This window comes from Pangasianodon hypophthalmus, chromosome 23 (assembly GCF_027358585.1).
Source record: "Pangasianodon hypophthalmus isolate fPanHyp1 chromosome 23, fPanHyp1.pri, whole genome shotgun sequence".
Classification (NCBI taxonomy): Eukaryota; Metazoa; Chordata; class Actinopteri; order Siluriformes; family Pangasiidae; genus Pangasianodon; species Pangasianodon hypophthalmus.
In genome coordinates, this window is record NC_069732.1 from 14,129,602 (window position 1) to 14,150,517 (window position 20,916).

General features: G+C 40.0%; 2 protein-coding genes across 2 annotated transcripts; both read left to right on the plus strand.

The window, feature by feature from the left end:
* Nucleotides 1-725: 725 nt before the first annotated feature.
* stmnd1 (stathmin domain containing 1) lies at nt 726-7,689 on the plus strand. Its single transcript, XM_026929998.3, has 5 exons — nt 726-957; nt 4,142-4,277; nt 4,628-4,758; nt 4,867-4,998; nt 6,110-7,689. Exons 1-5 carry the CDS (start codon nt 886-888, stop codon nt 6,308-6,310), a joined length of 672 nt encoding a protein of 223 aa, XP_026785799.3. The 5' UTR covers nt 726-885; the 3' UTR covers nt 6,311-7,689.
* A 3,029-nt stretch (nt 7,690-10,718) lies between these two features.
* Nucleotides 10,719-20,906, plus strand: rbm24a (RNA binding motif protein 24a). Its single transcript, XM_026929902.3, has 4 exons — nt 10,719-11,165; nt 12,149-12,272; nt 12,981-13,035; nt 18,200-20,906. The coding sequence occupies exons 1-4, from the start codon at nt 10,998-11,000 to the stop codon at nt 18,555-18,557; spliced, it is 705 nt and encodes a 234-aa protein (XP_026785703.1). The 5' UTR covers nt 10,719-10,997; the 3' UTR covers nt 18,558-20,906.
* The last annotated feature ends 10 nt before the right edge of the window (nt 20,907-20,916 follow it).

Below are 20,916 nucleotides of genomic sequence, written 5' to 3' on the forward strand. Positions count from 1 at the left end.
TACGGGGGGCTTTGACCTGCTTCATTCCCAACCTGGGCTGGTTCACCCCTCCTCTTCTCCATCCGCAGCTGATGCTCAACCACATCCCCTAGACATGGTAGTGCAGCCAGGTGTGTGCCTATAATCCACGTCACTGGAAGGCTGAGGCCGGTGGAGCTCTTGAGCTCGGGGTTGTCGGCTTCGCAACCCGCACACCTTTCCTTAGGTGATCTGGAATTCCAGAGCTCAATAGATAAGTATCTGGAGTTTAATATCTGCATGTATTTGGGTGTAAACCACAGGTAGTAACCATTTGGAGTGACACCACAGTTAATCTCATGAGCAAAAATGATGACTAATGAGAGTTAGATGGGATTTTAAAGCAGCTGAAGCAACAGTTTCAGTTTTGAAAAAAAAAAAAACATGATAAATTGTTGCTGTGAGCATTCTCTCTTTAGTCCCTTGGAGCACACTGCACTGTGTGTGTGTCTGTGCGTCTGTGTGTGTGCATGTGTATGTGTGTCTATATGTCTGTGTGTGTGCATGTGTATGTGTGTCTATATGTCTGTGTGTGTGCGTGTCTGTGTGTGTATGTGTGTCTATATGTCTGCGTGTGCGCGCGTGTGCCTGCGTGTGGATGTGCGTCTATGTGCATGTGTGTGCGTGCGCGTGTGCGTGTGTGCGCGTGTTTATAGGCGGCAGTCTGGCACCAGAAAATCCAACATGACCTCTGAAACACAGGGTCAGATTTATTGTAGCAACGAGCCCTAGCGACAGTCAGAGTCCATGGCGACCTGAGTCGCAGGACCTGAGCCTGTGTACAGGAATGCGACATTTCCTCTTCATCTCTAAGCGACTTGCTGGTGGTAAAAGGTGAAACAGTTTAGATTGTGTTAAAGACTAACCATGGGATGCGGGAGCTCCAGAATTACTGCGGTGGAACCCGCAAAACCGGGCAGCCTCGACACCACAACTGCGGTACAGTCAGTTCTTCATTCTCACTCTAGTATCATCACAATATCCAGCAGTCAGGAGAGAGTGATATCTGTCGAGGTGTCTGGAAAAAAAAGTTTGCTGAGTATGAACCCTACTAAAAATAAATAAATAAATAAATAAAAAAACCTTCATAGAATTTATAATGGTTTTAATGCTTCTAATGGGAATTGTATTGGTTTTAATGGAAACTCTAATGGACCCTGTGGGTCTTTACTGGTAATTTGTTGTCTTCTGTTGGTGGCATGTAATGTCTAGTGGATACCATTAAAAACCAGTAATGGTAAAGATTTTAATGGTTAGCTGATGGTTTGTAGTGGAAGCCATTAGAATTTCTGTGATTGTTTCTACTGTTTTTTTTTTCCAACAGGGACATTCTACTCTTTTCTTTATATATGAAGTAAGAGTTATTAATATTATATTTGAGCAGTCTGTCATGACCAGAGCCCAGTTACATTGCGTGATGCTCTGAAGTTCTGCCAGTGTTCATCTCGAAACCTGTTCAAGCTTTGGGTTTAAAAGCCTGCTTGATATTGGGCTGAGCTGAACATTTACAGTCGGGTCCATAAGAATTTGGACAGTGACACAATTTTGGTAATTTTGCCTCTGTACACCACCACAATGGATTTGTAATGAAGCAATCAAGATGTGAGTGAAGTGTAGACTTTCAGCTTTAATTCAAATGGTTTAACAAAAATATTGCATTAACTGTTGAGGAATTACAGCCATTTTTTACAGAGTCCCTCCATTTTCACAGGCTCAAAAGTAATGGGACAAACTAACATAATCATAAATATTAGGATTATTTTACTACTTGGAGGCAAATCGTTTGCAGGCTGGAACCCGTGGACATCACCAGATGCTGAGTTTCCTCTCTTGAAATGCTTTGCCAGGTCTTTTTACTGCAACCGCCTTCAGTTGCTGCTTGTTTGTGGGTCTTTCTGCCTTCAGTTTTATCTTCAGTAAGTGAAAAACATGCTTAGTTGGGTTGAGGTCATCAAACATTTTAAGAACATTTAATTTCTTTGCCTTAAGAAACTCTTTGGTTGCTTTCACGGTACATTTTGGGTCATTATCCATCTGTACTGTCCTATCAGTTTTGCCGCATTAGACTGAAACTGAGCAGAAAGTACAGTTCTGTACATTTCAGAATTCATCCTGCTACTTCAGCAGTCACATCATCAATAAACACCAATGACCAAGATAAACATGGCCCATGCCATAACACTGCCTCCACATGTTTGACAGATGGTGTGGTATGCTTTGGAACATGAGCCCTTCATTTCCTTCTCCATACTCTTCTCTTCCCATCATTCTGGTACAAGTTAATCTTGTATCAGAACTGGGCAGGCTTTTTTAGAGGTGTTTTTTTTTAAGCAAAGTCTAATCTGGCCTTTCTGTTCTTGTTCCCAGTGGTTTGCATCTTGAGGTAAACCCTCTGTATTTACACTCATGAAGGCGTCTCTTGATTGCAGACTTTGACAATGGTACGCCTACCTCCTACAGAGTGTTCTTGACTTGGCTAGATGTTGTGAAGGGGTTTTTCTTCAACGAGGAAAGAATTCTGCAATCATCCACTTTAGTTGTTTTCCATGGTCTTCCAGGCCTTTTGGTGTTGCTGAGCTCGCCAGTGCATTCCTTCTTTTTAGGAATGTACCAAATTGTTGATTTGGCCACTCCTAAAGTTTTTGCTATCTCTCTGATAGGTCTGTTTTGTTTTTTCAGCCTAATGATGGCCTCCTTCACTTGCATCGACACCTCTTTGGCCTGCATATTGAGAGTTCCCATGAACAGCTACCAAATGTAAATTCAATGCTTGGAATCAACTCCAGACCTTTTATCTCCTTAATTGGTCATGAAATAATGAAGAAACAGGCCATATCTGGCCTTTAAACGGCTTATAGTCCAATTACTTTTGAGCCTGTAAAAAATGGAGGGACTTTAAACAGTTCCTAAACAATTAACACAGTATTTTTAGTTAAATCCTTTGAATTAAAGCTAAAAGTCTACACTTCAATCACATCTTGATTGCTTCATTTCAAATCCATTGTGGTGGTGTACAGAGGCAAAATTACCAAAATTGTCCAAATACATATGGACTTGACTGCATATAGGGTTAGGGTTAGTTCATTTAATCACACATTTGACTATTATTAATATACTTTCCTTAAAGAGAAGTGCAGACTGATAGCTCTCCTTAATTAGTCAAGTAAAACCTTATGCTGCTTCTGAAAGTTGGTCTGGATTCAGTTTATCCTTATTAATAAGTCCTATCCAGGGTGTATTCCTTCTTGCCCAGTCTTCCCATGATACGTTCCAGATCCACCGTTACCCTGACCAGGATAAAGTGCTTACAGAAGATGAATAAATGAGCTTAAATCATTTCACATAAACACATACAGTATTTGATTGAGTGCCCCAACAACTGCCCTTCCATTATACAGTAAGTGAGTTTTGTGTAACATGGCTTTCTCGGGGATTTTCAGTACAGGGATATGTGTTGAAATTCTTGTCAATCGGTGCAGATGGAGACAGAGATTTGGTTTGAAAAACCTTTTTAAAAAAATTAGACGATTGTGTATAATACGTCCTCAGAAGCTCAAAGCGAAAACGTAAGCAGTAAAAGGTTTACTGTGTAAATGAAACATTATATTTTTAATGTATTAAATATTTTAATTTTAGAATAGTGACTAAATTCAGGCGACATAAAGCTTCCAAAAAAACAGAACATTTTAACATCTGTACTGGATTATTACCATGGACAAAAATTTCAGCACATTTCCCTGTACTGAGAACAGAACAGAAAACCTGTTTACTCAAACCTGCCCTGTAATAGATCTATGGGTAGTTGTCAACAACTGCCCCAAAAGCTTTCCATTCTTTTCACAATACAGAGACACATGTTTAAATTCACATATGATGCAGATGTGGTGGATTAGGAATAGGTTGAGAAAATGCTGGAATATTCCTTGAATGTGGTTAATAAAACACACATGTGTAAAGTTTTATTTTAAACACAAGAATCATATTTTATGAGATGGTTGTATTTTAGGAGGCATGAACATCTCCCCACCTTCTCAGGATAACACAGTACCTGTTACTCCTGAAGTGAGTGTGTGAATTAGTCAACAAATAAAGTTCACAAGATTCTTTGTATGTAAATCCATAGATTGAACCAGTGTGCGGGAGTCCTCGCGGTGACTCAGCCGTCTCTAAAAACACAACAGACAGTGGAGTTGGTCTGGACGCCGGAGAGACCATTGTTCTGTCTAGGACAGTTCCTAAGATTCTCCCACCACTGCAAGGTATGAGGACAAAAGTGGTCATTAGTAAAAACTATTTGCTTAAATCATTGAGACAGTTACAGAAAGTGGCATTTGAAAGAAAATATATTTTAGTTGCATTGGCAACCTCCTGTTTTCATGGAGCAAATGTTTTCATCTCTGAAACAGCCAAATGTAGGTCCAAGTTTCAAGGGTTCCCTGGTTCCCATACGCCTGAGTGAGCTGTATTGGGAATAGGGAAAACTCCAGCAACCACAGAACAACGGGTTTAATGAGCTGACTTTCTAAAGTTATCTAAATATGAGAGATATGAGAACACTTCCCCTTTTTCACAGTACCAACACAATAACCTGCTCTTTGTGGCACCTTAGCTCAGAGTCCAAGGCTGACTCAGGAGAGCCAGAGACCGGAGTCTAGTGTGATTCTGGAGCAGCTGCTGAGTCAGGGCATCATCCCGGCCCAAAGCAGAGTGGCAGGCAGCGGAGAAGCATACAACATCATGGTGAGTGTGTCACGGTGCAAACACAGCGTCCAGTTACTGTCTGTTGAAGTTTGTAGTCGGATCTCTACAACTACAAGATCGGCGTAACGTATAATGTGTCTGGTGCAGCTGGCTGATGCAGACGGGCCGAGGAAGAGGCCGCCACCTCGCCTAGAGTCACTGAAGATCCGTAAAGAACAAGAAGTCACTAGAAAGGAAGACATCGATGAGAAGATGAGACAAGTAGAGGAAAGGAGGAAGGTACAACAAAAATAAAATTCAACACTTCTTTTTTCAAATACACAAAATGAGTGTAAACATAACATTATAAATATATACAAATATAGAATAAAATGAAATTATAATATAGAATAAAATGATTCAGTGAGTTTTAAAATAAACTGAATATAAAAGTTTAAAGAAATGTAATCAGGAAGTACTTTTAATGAAATGCTATATTAAATATATGTTTTCAAAAGCTTTTTGAAATATTGCACAGCACTTGTGTAAAAGATTGTGCCAGTACAGGTCTTATATTTTCTTCTTGGGGACTCCCCTAAGCAGAATATTAAATTAATTTGCATGTCACAAATACATGGATCATTTTTGCATCGCTCAATACTTCTTTAATCAATATATGATGGAATTAAGCTTGCAAAATACTTCTATAATCAATATATGATCAAATTAATCCTGAAAAAATACTTCTATAATTAATATATAATCAAATTAAGCCTGCAAAATAGATTTATATAAAGAATAAACCATAATCAATGACTGGGTGGTGTAATGTGGCCCAACGCAAAGCATACAATAACAGCGTGTCCTATAGCAAGTGTTTTATTCTCCTTATACCACAACAATTTGCCAATACTAACCATTTTTATTTATTAAAGAATGACATCATACATTTTATAAGTTTATGGTTATGTTTAAGGTTGTGGAACAACAAATGGTTAGGTCCTGTTATCACTTACTTTTAGCAGCTTTCCTTCACTAGTCTCTTTTTTCTCTCTCTCAAACAAAAGATGCAGCTTGCCAGGTTACCAAGAAAATGCAAACACTTTCCCATGTTGGAAAACTTAAGGAAACTGTTACACTGTTACAAAGTGCTGATACTTGAGACTCCTTCAAAAAATGCTAAATAAACATTTCCTCACAGAAAACGTCATCATATCAAACAAATACACACGTTTTGAATCCCTTTATGTGGAGTGTACACCAATCAAGCCACTGTGATGTAGAATTTTAATCTGATCAATCAGAATTGAGAATCCAACAGTGCTGTGGTTTAATGTACTGTCTGTTAATCAAATAATCAGCCAATGTACTAAATATATAGCATGTTAAATGATTATATGTATGTGTTCAGGTAAGGGAAGAAGAGCTGCGGAACAGACTGAGGGTTAAATCTGCACGGCCTCGTGGAGCCACTCTTGTTGGAGTTGGGGAGGAGAGTGCCCCAGAGGTTGATTCTCCTCCATCTTCCCACATCCTAACCACAGCCAAAGATCCTGACATGGGCAACAGTAGAGAAGAAGCAGCTGACCTACTCACCTGTGCAGGCGAATGACTCAACCGTTCAGCAGAAGTCTTTTAACCTGGGCCTGCTCTGCCCTCTGTCTGGACCACTAGTCTAATGCTGGTCCAGTACATCTTATTCCTATCCAGATTTTATTTAGCATGATAGAGGCATATAAATTAAGTATACGTATAAATTGGGATTTTAACAAGCATACAGTTTTGCACTTGCACTTTATAATACTCTAGTTAGTGTTTGTTAACACTGGGCAAGGGTCACTTCAACACATAGAACAAATAGACATACATATGAGTTATTATATATGTTAGTTGCCATTAAGTACTCTAGTGAAGATCAACTTAAAGGAATACTCCAGCTTTTTTCGCTCTCTTTCACACCACATGTAGTGTATGTGAGATTACCACAGATTATACTTTCAATATGATTCCCTGTAACAAGAAAAGAACAGAAAACTTGTTTATTCAGAACTCACTTATGAGGACGTCCAAGGGCAGTTGTTGGAGCAGTTAAGAAATTGATGTAAAACATAGATGTGTGGCCATCTGGGAAATCCTCTCAGATGTGACTGAGGCTGAATCCTGGAAAGCAACCAAAAAGTGACAAAAAAAAACTGCTGGAGTGTAATGATTGAAGTTTTTAATCTTATTTAAATGTTTATTGGCGGCATTCAATCACTGCCCTCAGACTTCCATAAGTTTCAAGTAAACAGGCATTTTGTTCTTTTTCGAGTCCTTTGTTTAAAGTATTGTTCACTGTAATATACTACAGATGCTGTAGATGGAATTCCTTTACACATAAACATGTGTAATATTATATTATTTACTTCCTATACTTTTAATGCTGTATCACAATGATGTACAAAATGGAGCCAAATACATGAAAGGTATGAATGATGGTGGTTATTTGAACGTATATAAATGTCATGGTAGTTGCCAAGAATGGAAGTTTTTCCACAAATACCTACTACTTCCTGCAACTGGCATTGTGTCCTACAAAACAACTAATCTATAGATTAATCTATATGTTATACCACTCTCTTTTGAAGATGCGATAAATATCTAAACTGTAAAAATTTATATACATAAACAGATTTTTATTTGCTTTATTTAATGATATTCAAAGATGCACAGAGAATCTAATATAAATATAATATTATTAGGCAAATATATAAGCATTGGTGTTCTCTATAGCTTGAACAAAGTAAGAATGAATGATGAGCCTATACACTGAGTTGTACAGGGCTGTTTAATCCACAAGGTGGCTCTGTTTGTTCAACTGTAGGTGATTTGCCATGCTGTCAAGCAGATGTACAGTAGTATGTGTGAATTGAGAGCTGTCTTTCAGATGACTATTTTATGTAACTGTACCTCACTCTAATTAGCACAGGGGGAATAAATCTCATTAAAATATTACCTGATCCATTTGCCTATGTGTAGATCATATACTTGTGAGTGTGCTTGTGTTTGTGTGTCTGGAAAATTGTCTTCAGGCATGAGCAAGGGTTAGTTGCAGCTGCTGATAATCTGTCTTTTACACTGCAATGAAAGTCCCAACTGTAACCACATCTGTTGGAGTTTATGTCTGCTAAGGTTTGACATGTGACCTGCGGTCAGTGCAGTATGGATTGGTTTCGGATTCTGTCTCTTGGAAAGGCAGTTATCTACAGTAATTTATACTTTGTAGTATAAAAAACAGACATACAAACTTCTTTCCAACCAATATATATGATGTGTGTTGATTTTTTTTTTTTTTTGACTGATAATCTTTGACCTTAAAGGGTCTGTAAGAGAACTCAATCAGTGTATGTGTGAATTCCATCAAGTTGACCAAATGCATACATAATTGTCATATACTAATTATGTTTGCACACAATCCTGTAAATTAAAAGGCACATGAATACAAGGGAATGCAACAGGATAGCATCTCATTGTAATCTTCTTGAAATCCGGACCTGTCTCTATTACATTGGCTTAATGGGTACATTAATAAATTAGCACACACACTGAAACTGTTCTCTGATAGGCTCAAGTCACGGCTGTCATGTCTTTTCTTAGCTTTTTTTTTTTTTAATCTGTAAAGCTTCAGTTCTGTATTGCAAAGCACTGGGCGTCAGAAAGCAGGTGAAGCGTGGTGGGCCTCAGCAAAGCGACCTCCTCTCGGGTTGCACTCAACAAAACCCACATCAGCCGAGCGATATGGAAGTTTGCGGGCTAAATGAGAGGCTGTATTAATAATTCAACGCCGGCCGTATCGCATTACCTGGTTTGAATTACTGACAGGACTATAAAATGAGCTGCTCTTTCTGTTTGTGCAACTCACAGTGAGATTGACGTCACTTATAATTGTGACTCTTATAATTTGTGCTAGCCTAGTGACACCCTTGTGACAAAGATACAATAAACTATGTGGAAATGTGCAATTAAAGTGTGCATACTTACATGAAAAGTTTTATAGATAAAGCTTGGATTTCTGTTTAATTCAGACCACAACTGCAATGACATCTAGAAGTGTCACATCACCATCAACTGCCAATACATCAGTGGTGTTTGTTGCCCAATTTAGACTGATGTCACAAAAATAATATGATAAGCAATCTTTTCTTATATACCCTTACACTCATCTTAAAAAAGAAGGTATTCAGCATTGTAATGACTGGGGTGGTATATTATATATATGCTACACAAGATATCTCTCTCACACACACAGAGGCAGTTGGCACATTGGTGACTCTGTGCTCTAAGTGTAACTTTATCTGAAGAGCATCAGTCCTACACTATGCACCTGTCTCACAGCCATGCTGTCTCTGGCTCAGAGTCTGTCTGAATCTTTAACCAGCTTATGCTGTCCCAGAGGACACGCTGGCCAGTTGGTGAGTCTCTTCTAACACTGATATTGTTCAGCCTTTAGATGAAATGGAAGGTCTTCATCAAGATGTAGTTAATGTGGTAACAATACACTCAATGGCTACCTTTTTATGTAGACCTACCATCTATCTACACTCATTGGCCATTGTATTGGGTGCCATATAGGTGCACTTTGTAGGTATGCAATTACTGAATGTCCACCCAGTATACTCTCTGCATCAATGGAAAGGGACCAGCATTGACCACAAGTGGTGGACTATTCTCATGGTAGAGCACTGCTAAGTGTGTATCAGGAGCAGCAATGATACACTTAATTAACCACTGTGTACGTCTACCATGTTGGTCTGCTTCATAGGTTTATAGTTGTATCTGATAGTAAGCATCTTCAGTAACCGTTCTGTACCTGTCAGAATTGTGGTGGATCTGGAGCCGGAATTCTGGTCCATTGCAGGGCAACGTGCATACACACACACAATTCAATTCAATTTTATTTGTATAGCGCCTTTAACAATGGACATTATCACAGATCAGCTTTACAGAAATAAATAGATTCAAATTAAATTAAACCAAAATAAATTGTAAATGTGTGAATTTATCCCTAATGAGTAAGCCAGAGGCAACAGAGGCAAGGAAAAACTCCGTGAGACGACATGAGGAAGAAAACATGAGAGGAACCAGACTCAAAAGGGAACCCATCCTCATCCGGGTGATAACGGATAGTGCAATTATAAATAAATCCCTTCTATTATTGTGTACTATATGGACAAATAGTTCAATTGTGCAACCAGTAAATTCATCACAGTTTTCACAAGACGTCCGGTTTGTTAAACTTATCCACTGTCCACTGATGGAGTCCTGAGTACAAAGCTGCTGGTGGCAACCGCAGTCCCAAGCAATCACAGTACAACTCCCCATATCACACACACACATTCACATTCATTTGCACTGAGGGGCAATTTAGCATAGCTAATCCACCTACTGGCATATTTTTGGGAGGTGGGAGGAAACCAGTCAGCCAAGAGGAAGCCCATGTGGCATGCGGCCCTGGAGCTGGGATTCGGCAATGCTACCTGCTGGGCCACAGTGCTGTTAGATCCTCATCCACCCATAGCTCATCCACCCATAGCTCATCTTTTCAAATACTCAGCTTGTGCAAATTGTCCTATTCCTTTTTCAGTGTTAGTTTCTGACCACAGGATTACTCTTGGCTGGGTGTTTTGGTTTGAAAGCCACAACACAGAGGTGTTTAAAACTGCCACTACCAAGTCAAAAAACCAAAAACCAAACAATATCTGGTCAGTGGTGGTCTTTATTTTCTTCCCATTGATTCACTGAAATAATGCAGGCCTCAGAATGTATCTTTCTCTTTCACACACACACACACACACACAAACACGCACACACACACACTTATCAAAGCAACAAGTGTTTATGGACGGGCGCGAGCACAACCAGCCCGTTGTCCGTTCGCCAGCTGTTCGTGCCGTGGGCGCGTGCGGTGGGCGTGGCGTAACGCACGACTCCGCCCACATTGCGGTATGGGCGGGGCTTTGTCAGGCGCATTTAGGAATGGGTCACACGGGCACTTTTTTAGAAAGCACGTCAGTTACGAAGCGGAGTTCAACCCACCTGATGATCTCCGGAACAATCCGCCTCACAAGTGACAAGAAATCTACCTCGAGTCACAAAGTTTGTCGCTTGAAACTCGTGCTTTAGACTTCTTCGTAACTCCTCGTGTTTTAAAGAAGGATTGTGGGAGAAATATCGGCTGTTTCGACCCAAACATTGCACTACTTTTTGTTTAGTTTGTTTTTGTTCTTATTTGCATTGCACTTGAGCGTTGAGGACTGAGGATGCATACCACCCAAAAGGACACCACCTACACCAAGATATTTGTCGGAGGTCTGCCGTATCACACCACAGATTCCAGTCTGAGGAAATATTTTGAGGTGTTTGGGGAAATCGAGGAGGCTGTCGTGATTACCGACAGACAGACTGGAAAGTCCAGGGGGTATGGTTTTGTAAGTATTGTGTTCCTCCTGTCTAAATCCTCCATGCATGACATGAGTCTGAAGTCCTGCAGCTGCATCACAACATGTTTGTTTGTTTTTTTTTTTAATTGCATCATCATCATCCTCATCATCATCATCATCACCACCACAATCATCATCATCATCATCATCATCATCACATGCTCTCAGTAATCTGAAAGTTAGGCCACTTCATGCTGTTATTTTGAACTGTGAACACACTCAAGCATTCACATTTGACCACAAAACTCAAATCCTCTGACCACAACAAACCTAATCAGATTTGTGTGTGACAAATACAACTGTAAGTTGTAAGTAGGCGGGTGTTGTTGTTGTTGTGTGATGGCTTTCTCTGAAAAAAAAAAAACAAAACAAAAAGAAACACCAAGCCAAATACCAACACATAATATCCATATATTAATTCCCTTTTTATCAGGTTTGCTCATGGTCTTTATCTGTTGCTAGTAGTTTATGAGTTGAAGTAAAGATACAACCTTTCAATATGTCGGTTTGTGAATTATTTGTTAGGGTGTCCAAAGTTTGAAAATGTCCTCCGGTGATAAACAACTCATTCCTAGCATTACTATACTACTCCTGTTGGCTAAGGCTCATAAGTTAGCTCACTGATTGTCAAAGTTTCATGGACAGAAAGTCAACAAACTGGCTTTACTGTCCTCAAGTGAGTCCAACAAACTGGGTTTTTTTTTTTTTTAAATCACCAAACTAACCAGTCAAACTGTTATCAAAAGGTTGTGTCAAACATCTAGCCTCTACATTTTGTGGCCCAGTTGCTGTGTAAAGTACCTCAGAGAGAAACAAGAGTGTCAGGACTGTAGAAAAAGAAGTGACAATTTGTGTTTATTGTATTTCGTTTCATTCATGACTGGTAGAGACTGGTAAAAATCGACCTCACTTCATTCAACACATCATGTGTGGTTTTTTTTTTTTTTGTTTGTTTGTTTTTTTTTAACCAGGTGACAATGGCAGACCGCTCTGCAGCAGACAGGGCTTGTAAGGACCCCAACCCTATTATTGACGGCAGGAAGGCCAACGTGAACCTGGCTTACCTGGGGGCCAAGCCGCGGGTGATGCAGCCAGGTGAGGGTTTCACATTCTCTTTAGAAAACATGCTGTGACCAGTGCAGCCTTAGGCATCAGTAAAGCATGATCATGTATCCATGTACACTCCTGGGCGTAAAAAAAAAGAGCCAAGCCTAAAATGGCAAAATATTAAACTATTAATGGTCTTAACAACAAATCATTGGTCAGAGAATTAAACAAATGCACTCCTGAGAGCTCCTGTGCCTCCATTTGCTTGTTTTCTTTTGTTGTTTGGGAGAAAAGCTAGAAACAGGGAACTTCACTTATATAGTCTTCTTGTATGCAAAGGTAAAACCATTTACTGTACTGTAAAATTCAGACTAACACATGTCTGGGTGTGCAAAATGTTCCAAAAATATCTTTTGGGATGTTTTTTTTTTTTCTTAAAAGGTCTTTATCTGCCGCACCTGATGCAGCCAATCAAGGGCCTGATAACAAGCTCATAAATGGAACAAGGATTGATAGAGCAGGGAGAGATCTACAGTAATTGTTTAATTCTTGTTAATTTCCTGACCAATGATTTGTTGTTAAGACCTTTAAAAGCTTAATATTTTGCCATTTTGGGCTTGGCCCATTTTTTTTTTGTTTGTTTTTCTTGCCCAGGAGTGTACATGCTGATCATGCAACTTGGACCTTTTTAGGGAACATTTAAATCACGCCACAGTGTCTTAACCAGAAATATCTGGCATTTATGTTTCTGCATAGGATTCACATTTGGTGTACCCCAGATTCATCCGGCTTTCATCCAGAGACCTTATGGGTGAGTAGCAACATTGATAAATTGCATTGACTGTGATTGCTGGTGTGAACCGTTAGCTATATAATAATTATTTATGTTATATCTAAACCATACAAAATGAGTTTTGGACACTGGAGCCAACCCCAGCCATTTCTCCAACACTATCAGCAGGCTTTTACAGTATTTACGTAGATACAGCTGTTAATCTTTAATTATGATGATCATCAATAGCTAACCACAGTGTCACCCCTTTTGAATATTTGCTAGAGTTAAGAATGTGTGTCCTTTTTAAGAGTGTGTGTTTGTGTGTGTATATGTGAGATGTTTTTTTGTTTTGTTTTGTTTTGTTTTTTAACTGATTGATAGACACTGTAGCTTGACTCAATGTTGTCTTTCTCTGGTCCGACAGGCTCGATATGGGTTAAGCTAACTGATGGTTTGAGGAATAGCTCTGTGGGCATTGCTCAGATCAATAGCTACCGTACCTGTAGACTCAATCACACACAAACAAGCTCGAAATGGTGATTACATATGCATGTATGTTGGTTTTTATTTTGGTTTGGACTTTTTATTTTAATAGTGCATAGAGCTGTGTGTGCCTTTTTTTACCGTCATGAAGTGGTGTTAATAGCTAAAACTGTGTGCTTTTTTCATTTACTGGGGAAAAAAGGCTGGTTTGGGGGTGTTGATTTTCAGAATTGTGGAGGTGTGATAACTTTGCCACGGCAGCAAAGTGGGGCTTTCCTTTGATGCTTTTTTATTTTTATGTTTTTTTTTTTTTTTTTTGCTGTAGCTTGTTTTTTGGTGTCTTGTTTTTGGAGTGAGTGCAATCTTTTTTTGTGTGACATTGTTAAAACCCCCTTCCTCCACCCAACCTCAACCAAACAACCCAACAACAACTTGCTTGCACGTTGCTGTTTTATCTGTCCCACTGACATCTGATGGATTTGTAGGTCTTCCTTTTTCCCTCTTGCACTCTTTTATGCACACTTTGATCTGTCTGCTTATTCCCCTTCTCTCTCGCTTTCACTTTGTCTTTCTCTCTTTTGCTTTCTGTCTCTCTCTCTTTCTCTCTCTTTCTTTCTAGCCCTATAAGGCATCATGCAGTGGATCCAGAGTCCCTGGAGACCTGCAGTCTTTCAATCATTGATATGTTGTTGTACACAAGGGAAAGCGACTGTCTCGCTTTCATTGGAAAGCCAACTCTCTGTATTACAGTATGAACCGAAACTCTGATACGTTGGGGACGTTATTCAGAAGGGCTTTTAGCCTTTATATTATTTAGTTCTGTGTGTATGAGTGTAGGGGTGTGTGTGTGGGTGTGTGTGTGTGTGCCTGCATGTGTTTGCAGTGTTGCAAGCCCCTCAATGTGACACAAACAAATGTCTGAAAGGCACAGGCCTCTAAACGAGGCTTTATCACATGGGCCCGTGTGGCGTTAAGGAAAACAAGCTTCTCCATTGTGCCACACAAAGGCCATAGTGCTGACAGTGCAGTCGCATGAGGCCTGCTCTCTCTGTCTCTATCTCTCTGGCTTTGGGAGCTGGCCTGCATCTCGCACACAGCGATGAGATCCACTCTAGAAAACAGGCCCACTATAATGCACTGTCACCTAAAAGGAATCTCTCACGTAACAACAGTGCCGTGTAGGGCAGCTGAAAGGGAACCTCATGTTTCTGACCTCGGTGCAGTTGGCTCGTGCTGGAATGGGGCCAAAGCCAACACAATAGTGTCACATTGGGATGGCAGTTCACTAGGCTGAAGTCAGTGTATGGCTCTGTATATGGGGATTTTTATTTTTATTCTATTTATTAATTTAACTAACACGCTCTATATGATACTATTATCCTGTATCTCAAATAAAGTGGCCTATTCTTTGGCTGTTGGTACTCTCAAAAGTCCAAAATGGTGAATGTTCGGAGCTGGCTCTCCGTTTGAGGTTACATTCAGAATAGCTAGGATTTAAAATGGAGAATCATGAAGTAATCCCGTCAGTAATAGTCTTAACGCATGTGTTACGCTGACCTTTTCTAAAAGCACTCTGGTTTCAATGGATTCCAACAGGTGTGCTCCCTGGGGACAAATGTGTTGGACACTTTCTCCATGGCATTTGATCTCAAACCTTTATTTAGATATGAACTTTAATATGACTGTCCCCAACAGTCCTGTCAGAAGGAGAAAAAATGCTGTGGTCTGGCATGCCACTTGGTAACAGAGGTATTTTTAACCAGTGCCCGAGGAGGAAATGGACTCCTGAATCCCATGGGTCTGGGGTCTATTCTCTTTACGGGCTCTGGGCTATTGGGATGGCTGTGGGATAAATCGGTTGTTCGTTGCACAGCATGCAACCAGTTTGTGGACAAGGCCCTAAACAAGACCAAACAGAAACAGCTGGTCTGTTGTTAAGTACTTGTGATCAGTTTGTTTGACTTTGAAGAACATTTGAGGATTGATTAAAATAAGATTAAAAGGGGTTCTCAAAATCAGGTAGTTGTAAAAGAGGGAAGAGTAACAAATTAATATGTGCTGAGGGAAAAGTTTCCCAAAAGCATTACAAGACAAAAGTCATCATTAAGCTGAAGAGCACTTTTTCCACCAGTTAAGATGATCTTAAGTTTGCTTTTTGTCTTGCCAAATTTTTACTTGCTTAAATGTTTAAGAATGACTATCAAGTTAGTAAACCCTTGATGCTGAACTAGTAACACAAGCCCTGAGCTTCTACTCTTTATGTGGCCCAGTCCAACAAAAATACCCTCATACTCAGAGTGGGGTCATCTCAGCCTCACCTCACCGTGACTCACCATTAACAAAATTATTATATTAATCATTGAGTTCGTATAGTTATTAGCTGGATTGACTGGTCAGTTGAATTGAATGGTTGTAATCCAAATTTCAATAACTCATAACCAAGTAGCACTATAAATAAATGTCAACTTGGACCTACTTAATATGTTCTGTAGTTGGAAAGTTCAGGAATACAAAGCTCCATGACTCTGGTAAATAGGCAAAACTTTATTGCACCCATTTAAATACTAGTCATGAAATAAACCCATCCTGAGTCTGTAGAAGTTATTTTCTAGTTAATGGGGTCCCTGGCCACAATATTTTAGGGTCATCATTGGATCTCTGTGCTACAGTGCTTTTGAAAGCTGGCTCTGATAGAGAAAGGAATGGGAACACGGGAGAGGGAGAAGAGCTTGGTGTGATTTCAGACGTGCTGCTTCGTGGCTTCTGAGTGTACCACAACAGCTGCCGTTGGAGATGAAAATAACTGGAGTCCAGCTTCTCCTGTCATTCAAGCAGAGAGCAAGCAATAAACATCATTAAGTGTGCATCATATAATTTTACAGGAAATTGTTTACCTAAATTCAAGGAAATAAATTGTTGTAGGTTATTTAATACCTCTCTGAACTATTTTGAGCCAGTTACAGGTGCTTAGTCTGGCGAACCAAAGACTTTTTTATTTTTATTTTTTTCCTTCAAAGACCGGTGGTGCTTATAGAAACATGCAGTGGCCAAATAACGATGATTAAAACTGGTGCTGACTCACCGTGTATCCATGGTGAAGAGAAAATGCCCAGCTATGTCGGCTATTCTCAGCTGTCCACTCTTAATTTAGAGCAAGGCTGCTCTGCTACTTTGGCCGCCTGCATGTGTGGTGTAATTTTGTAGTTAGGTGTGTGTGTGTGTGTGTGTGTGTGTGTGTGTGTTCATACTTGTGGTGTCGTGTGTACAATAATTCTTCTGGTTCTGGAACGGTGTGTTTAATTCTAAACTGTGTTTTGTGTGAGAATTGACGTATGTGCTTAGGTGTTTCTGGCATTGTGTTTTGTAACCCATATCCTTTATATTGTGTGTGCTGTGCTGTTATTTATTTATGCCATAAAGCAATGCTATTACCTCAGGCTGGCAAAGCCTCAGTGCAGGATATTCTGGAAACAGCTTTGCCCTTTGACCTGAGTGAGAAAAATGCTAGAGATTGCTTTTTTTTTTTTTTTTTTTTACCTCTTCATTTTGTGCTTCATTTTGTGAGTTGTGATGGTGATAATGATTTTTTTTTTTTTTTTTTTTTTTTTTTACGTTTGTGTTTTTTACTTGCTTCATTTGGGGCCGTGATTTTCAGTTTGTTGGTGGGTTGGATTGTATGATGGTGTGCTGAAAATAGGGTTGCCATGATAGCACTTTTATAACCCCAGTTTCATCTATGTGTTATTTGGTATTAGCCTGGAGGGCTTGAATGTTGTTCTAACAAGCTTGTGTGCTTAGTTTAAGTCACATTTTAGGCCTAAACCCTCATTACATTGTTGACATTATGGCTTTTTGTCCTTTCTAGTATTGTTCTTAAAAAAAAAAATGAATGAGAACATATAAAAAAAAAAAAAAAGCTAAACTGTTGAGATATAGTAAATGAACTACATCTCTTCTTTGCTGAATACATCCTGAAAACAAAGCAGCAAAGATGATCTGGAGGAAAATCTTTTGAAAATGCATTGGGGTACATAATGAAAGGCAGAATGTGCTTATTGTTCCTGATTGCTTATTTAATCAAAACTCCCTCTGTGTGTGCCATCCAGCACGAAGCTCATTGTCTAAAAGCTGAGGGGGAAATGGCCAGCAGTGTCTCTTTTTGAAAACTGTCCAGCTGTCAAAGTCGCAGTGACACTTTGACAATGCTCACCTCATCAGCGCTCTGCTTCCGCAGGGTCCCACTTTCCCCCTCCACTGAGCTCCAAAACAGGCCATGTGACTTGCAGCATGCTTGTAAAATGCTTGCTGAAAATTTGCTCTGTCTTTAATTTCTGCAGCTGCTGTTTCCCAGGGGAAAATGAAATTTAAATGTAATGGTCAACTATTAATCTGACTAATAAATATTATAAGTCTTAATTTAAAAAAAACAAAAACACTAGGAATGCATTTGCTTAGTTCTTATGGTCCAAGTCTCATATGTATTTTTTTTCAGTGAAATGTCTATTTTGGCAACCCTATAACTCTCATAACCACTACAAGGCATTTCCTTGGTGTTGGTGGGAAATGGGGTGTGAATTTTTTTTGGATTGTGGAAATGGCGTGTTTGGCCATGGTGTGGGTTGTGCCCTGTGGTTGTGTTTCTGCAGTTAAAACCATGTGCGGTTTGAAGCTCTAGTTTGCTGTGACTAACACAGTGTTGTGTGTTTGTGTGTCGCAGGATCCCCGCTCACTACGTATACCCACAGGCATTCATGCAGCCCAGCGTGGTGATCCCTCACGTGCAGCCAGCCACTGCATCTGCCGCCGCCGCCGCCTCCTCGCCCTACATCGACTACACTGGAGCTGCATACGCACAGTACGCCAGTGCTGCCACCGCTGCGGCTGCCGCTGCTGCGTATGACCAGTACCCGTATGCCGCCTCCCCCGCCGCAGCCGGCTACGTCACCACAGCCGGCTATGGCTACGCTGTGCAGCAGCCACTGGCCGCTGCCACTCCAGGCTCAGCCGCAGCCGCCGCAGCCGCGGCGTTCGGTCAGTACCAGCCCCAGCAACTGCAGGCAGAGCGCATGCAATAACAGCTATTGGCACTGAGATGTGAGGAAAAGCCAATGCCCAGCGACTGCTCATTGGCCGTATAGAGGTGTCTCACCAGAGGGAGGATAATGTGATGAGGATGATGATTGATGGAGGTGTTTAAGTGAGGTGGGAACTCCATCGCTTTCCAACTTGCTGTGATTAAACCAAAAAAAAGAAAAAAAATGTGAAAAAAAATCAGAGAAGGCGTAAAGACAGAGATTTAACTTTTTACCATTATCGATACTGTTATTGTTACCTTTATGCTTAATATTGATATAGTGTATTTATTGCTAAAGGAGAACGCAATGACTAATCACTGTGGCTTGGAGGTGTAGAAGAAGCCTTAAGTCCAGATGCTGTCATTACATTAGAAGACTTTTCTTCATGAAGGACGTTAGATGTCCGCACAGTGTTTTGATTCTGAAGCCCTCTAACTTACATATTTATTCTCATTTTTGAGGGATTTTTCTGTTCTGTCGTCTAATGTGCATTGCAAGGTTTTGTTTTCTGATTATCAGGGAAATGGAGCATTTTTCCAACAAATTAGTAAAGACAAACAAACTCTGCCAATCAGGGAGTAGTACACAACTGTGGAGAAATGGAGTGAAAGAAAATATAATTGTAGCTTTGTCTGGCATGTTCAGGATTACTTTTTTATCTTCCTGATGCTGAATGTCCCCCTACTCTGATTCCCATTTTGACCTCTTGACCTATGCAAAGCAAAAACAGCCGCCAGGAGACAAAACAAACTGCGGAGATTTCCTGCCACTCACCTCTGAAGGACAACGAACAATTTCAGAGCATGATGAAAGGACATTAAATAGTATTATTTGCCTACTCACACACATGCACACACATGCACACACATACAGACACTAATTTCTTCAATACTGGGGCAAAATGTTAACTCTGTGCAAACTCATCTACACATTATTGCACACGTACACTTATTCATGCACCCGCATTGTATGATAAGTCCAAATTGACAAAAGGTCAGAGCTGGAGACTTGCAAGTGAGGAGAAGGCAACAGCTGCAGTGTGGGGACAGACGGGCACACACACACACACACACACACACACACACACACACACACGCACCCACCCATACATACACACACAGTCACAGATTGCTCTGGAAAGAACGCATCACTTGTGCTCGTTTGTTGAGCTGTCACATTTTAATCCATGGGCCCGCTTGGGAACACGTCCCCCTCCAGCTTTGTCAGCAGTTCCACCTCTGTCCTAAAGAGACGGGCTGGAGGCTTAAGCGCAGGCTGCACTTTCCCGATCCCTTCCTAACATCACCCTCAGCACCAGCCGCTGCATCTCTCACTCATGAGCAGCTCCTCTCTGGAATGAACGGGTGAGAGAGCGAGACAAATAGACTTCAACAATGTACCAATGAACTTCCATCAGTCAACCAAACTCTATCGGTGAAAATCATCTGTTCTTTTTTGTGTTTGTCTAGAGAAATGTCTGTGCACCAGCATGTCTTTCCTAGTGAGAGATGAATCCATTCTCTGTTCTCTCAGAAAACCTAATGTCACATCTTTGTACTAGAAAGCAGCACTAATGCTGAGAGCTCAAACACAAGTATGAGAGTTCACAGTGCCTTACAACTGTAATGCTATTTAAAGAGAGAAAAGAGAACTGCTATTTATTTATTTTGAGAGTTATGCTGCGCTCTAAGGACGGCGACTTAGTGGCGGTACTGTATTAATAATAATGTATTCATCTCATGGCATATTATAAGTTATTGAGTAGATTTAGTTATAGTATCATTAACATACTCAACCAAAAATGTTGATTTATTTAAGATACAATTCTGTATGTGCACTGTACATTTTTTTCTATGCCTTATGAATTTTAGAGCATTTCATTAAATATCTGCTAGGTTAATGCCTCTTGTAAGATGTTTATTTAATGCAGCTGTATTTGCAGGCAGGATCTCTTTTTTTGTCATATCTAGAACTGTAGAAAATAAAAAAGAGAAAAAACTCCTTGTAAAAACTAAGCAAAATGCTGCTTCATACACTAGAATGTATAGTCCTTGTCAAGGTTCAATATCTGTGCTTCTACTGCTTTTAATATACATCAGATGGGCTATTTTACACTGTTGGGAATTTTTATACTTGAACTTGAACAAGGGAAAATATGAAAAGCAATAACAAAAAAAAAAACTTTTTAAGGAAGCATTTCATTGTCACTGGATTTGGGCATGTAAGGTGTTATTTACTATTTAATGTAAATCCAAAGGTTGTCTCAGTAAACCTAATTTAAACCTTATTTCAGATTTTCAACACTATTTACTCAAAAAGAAAATAAAAGGTTCTATATTTCAGCCTTAACTGCTGTGTC

Excerpts from the sequence above, each read along its gene's own strand:
- stmnd1 (XM_026929998.3), top strand. The coding sequence starts at position 886 with ATGGGATGCGGGAGCTCCAGAATTACTGCGGTGGAACCCGCAAAACCG. Across the intron at positions 958-4,141 it reads GCCTCGACACCACAACTGCG|ATTGAACCAGTGTGCGGGAG; the intron begins GTACAGTCAGTT and ends GTAAATCCATAG. Across the intron at positions 4,278-4,627 it reads GATTCTCCCACCACTGCAAG|CTCAGAGTCCAAGGCTGACT; the intron begins GTATGAGGACAA and ends GTGGCACCTTAG.
- rbm24a (XM_026929902.3), top strand. The coding sequence starts at position 10,998 with ATGCATACCACCCAAAAGGACACCACCTACACCAAGATATTTGTCGGA. Across the intron at positions 11,166-12,148 it reads AGTCCAGGGGGTATGGTTTT|GTGACAATGGCAGACCGCTC; the intron begins GTAAGTATTGTG and ends TTTTTTAACCAG. Across the intron at positions 12,273-12,980 it reads GCCGCGGGTGATGCAGCCAG|GATTCACATTTGGTGTACCC; the intron begins GTGAGGGTTTCA and ends GTTTCTGCATAG.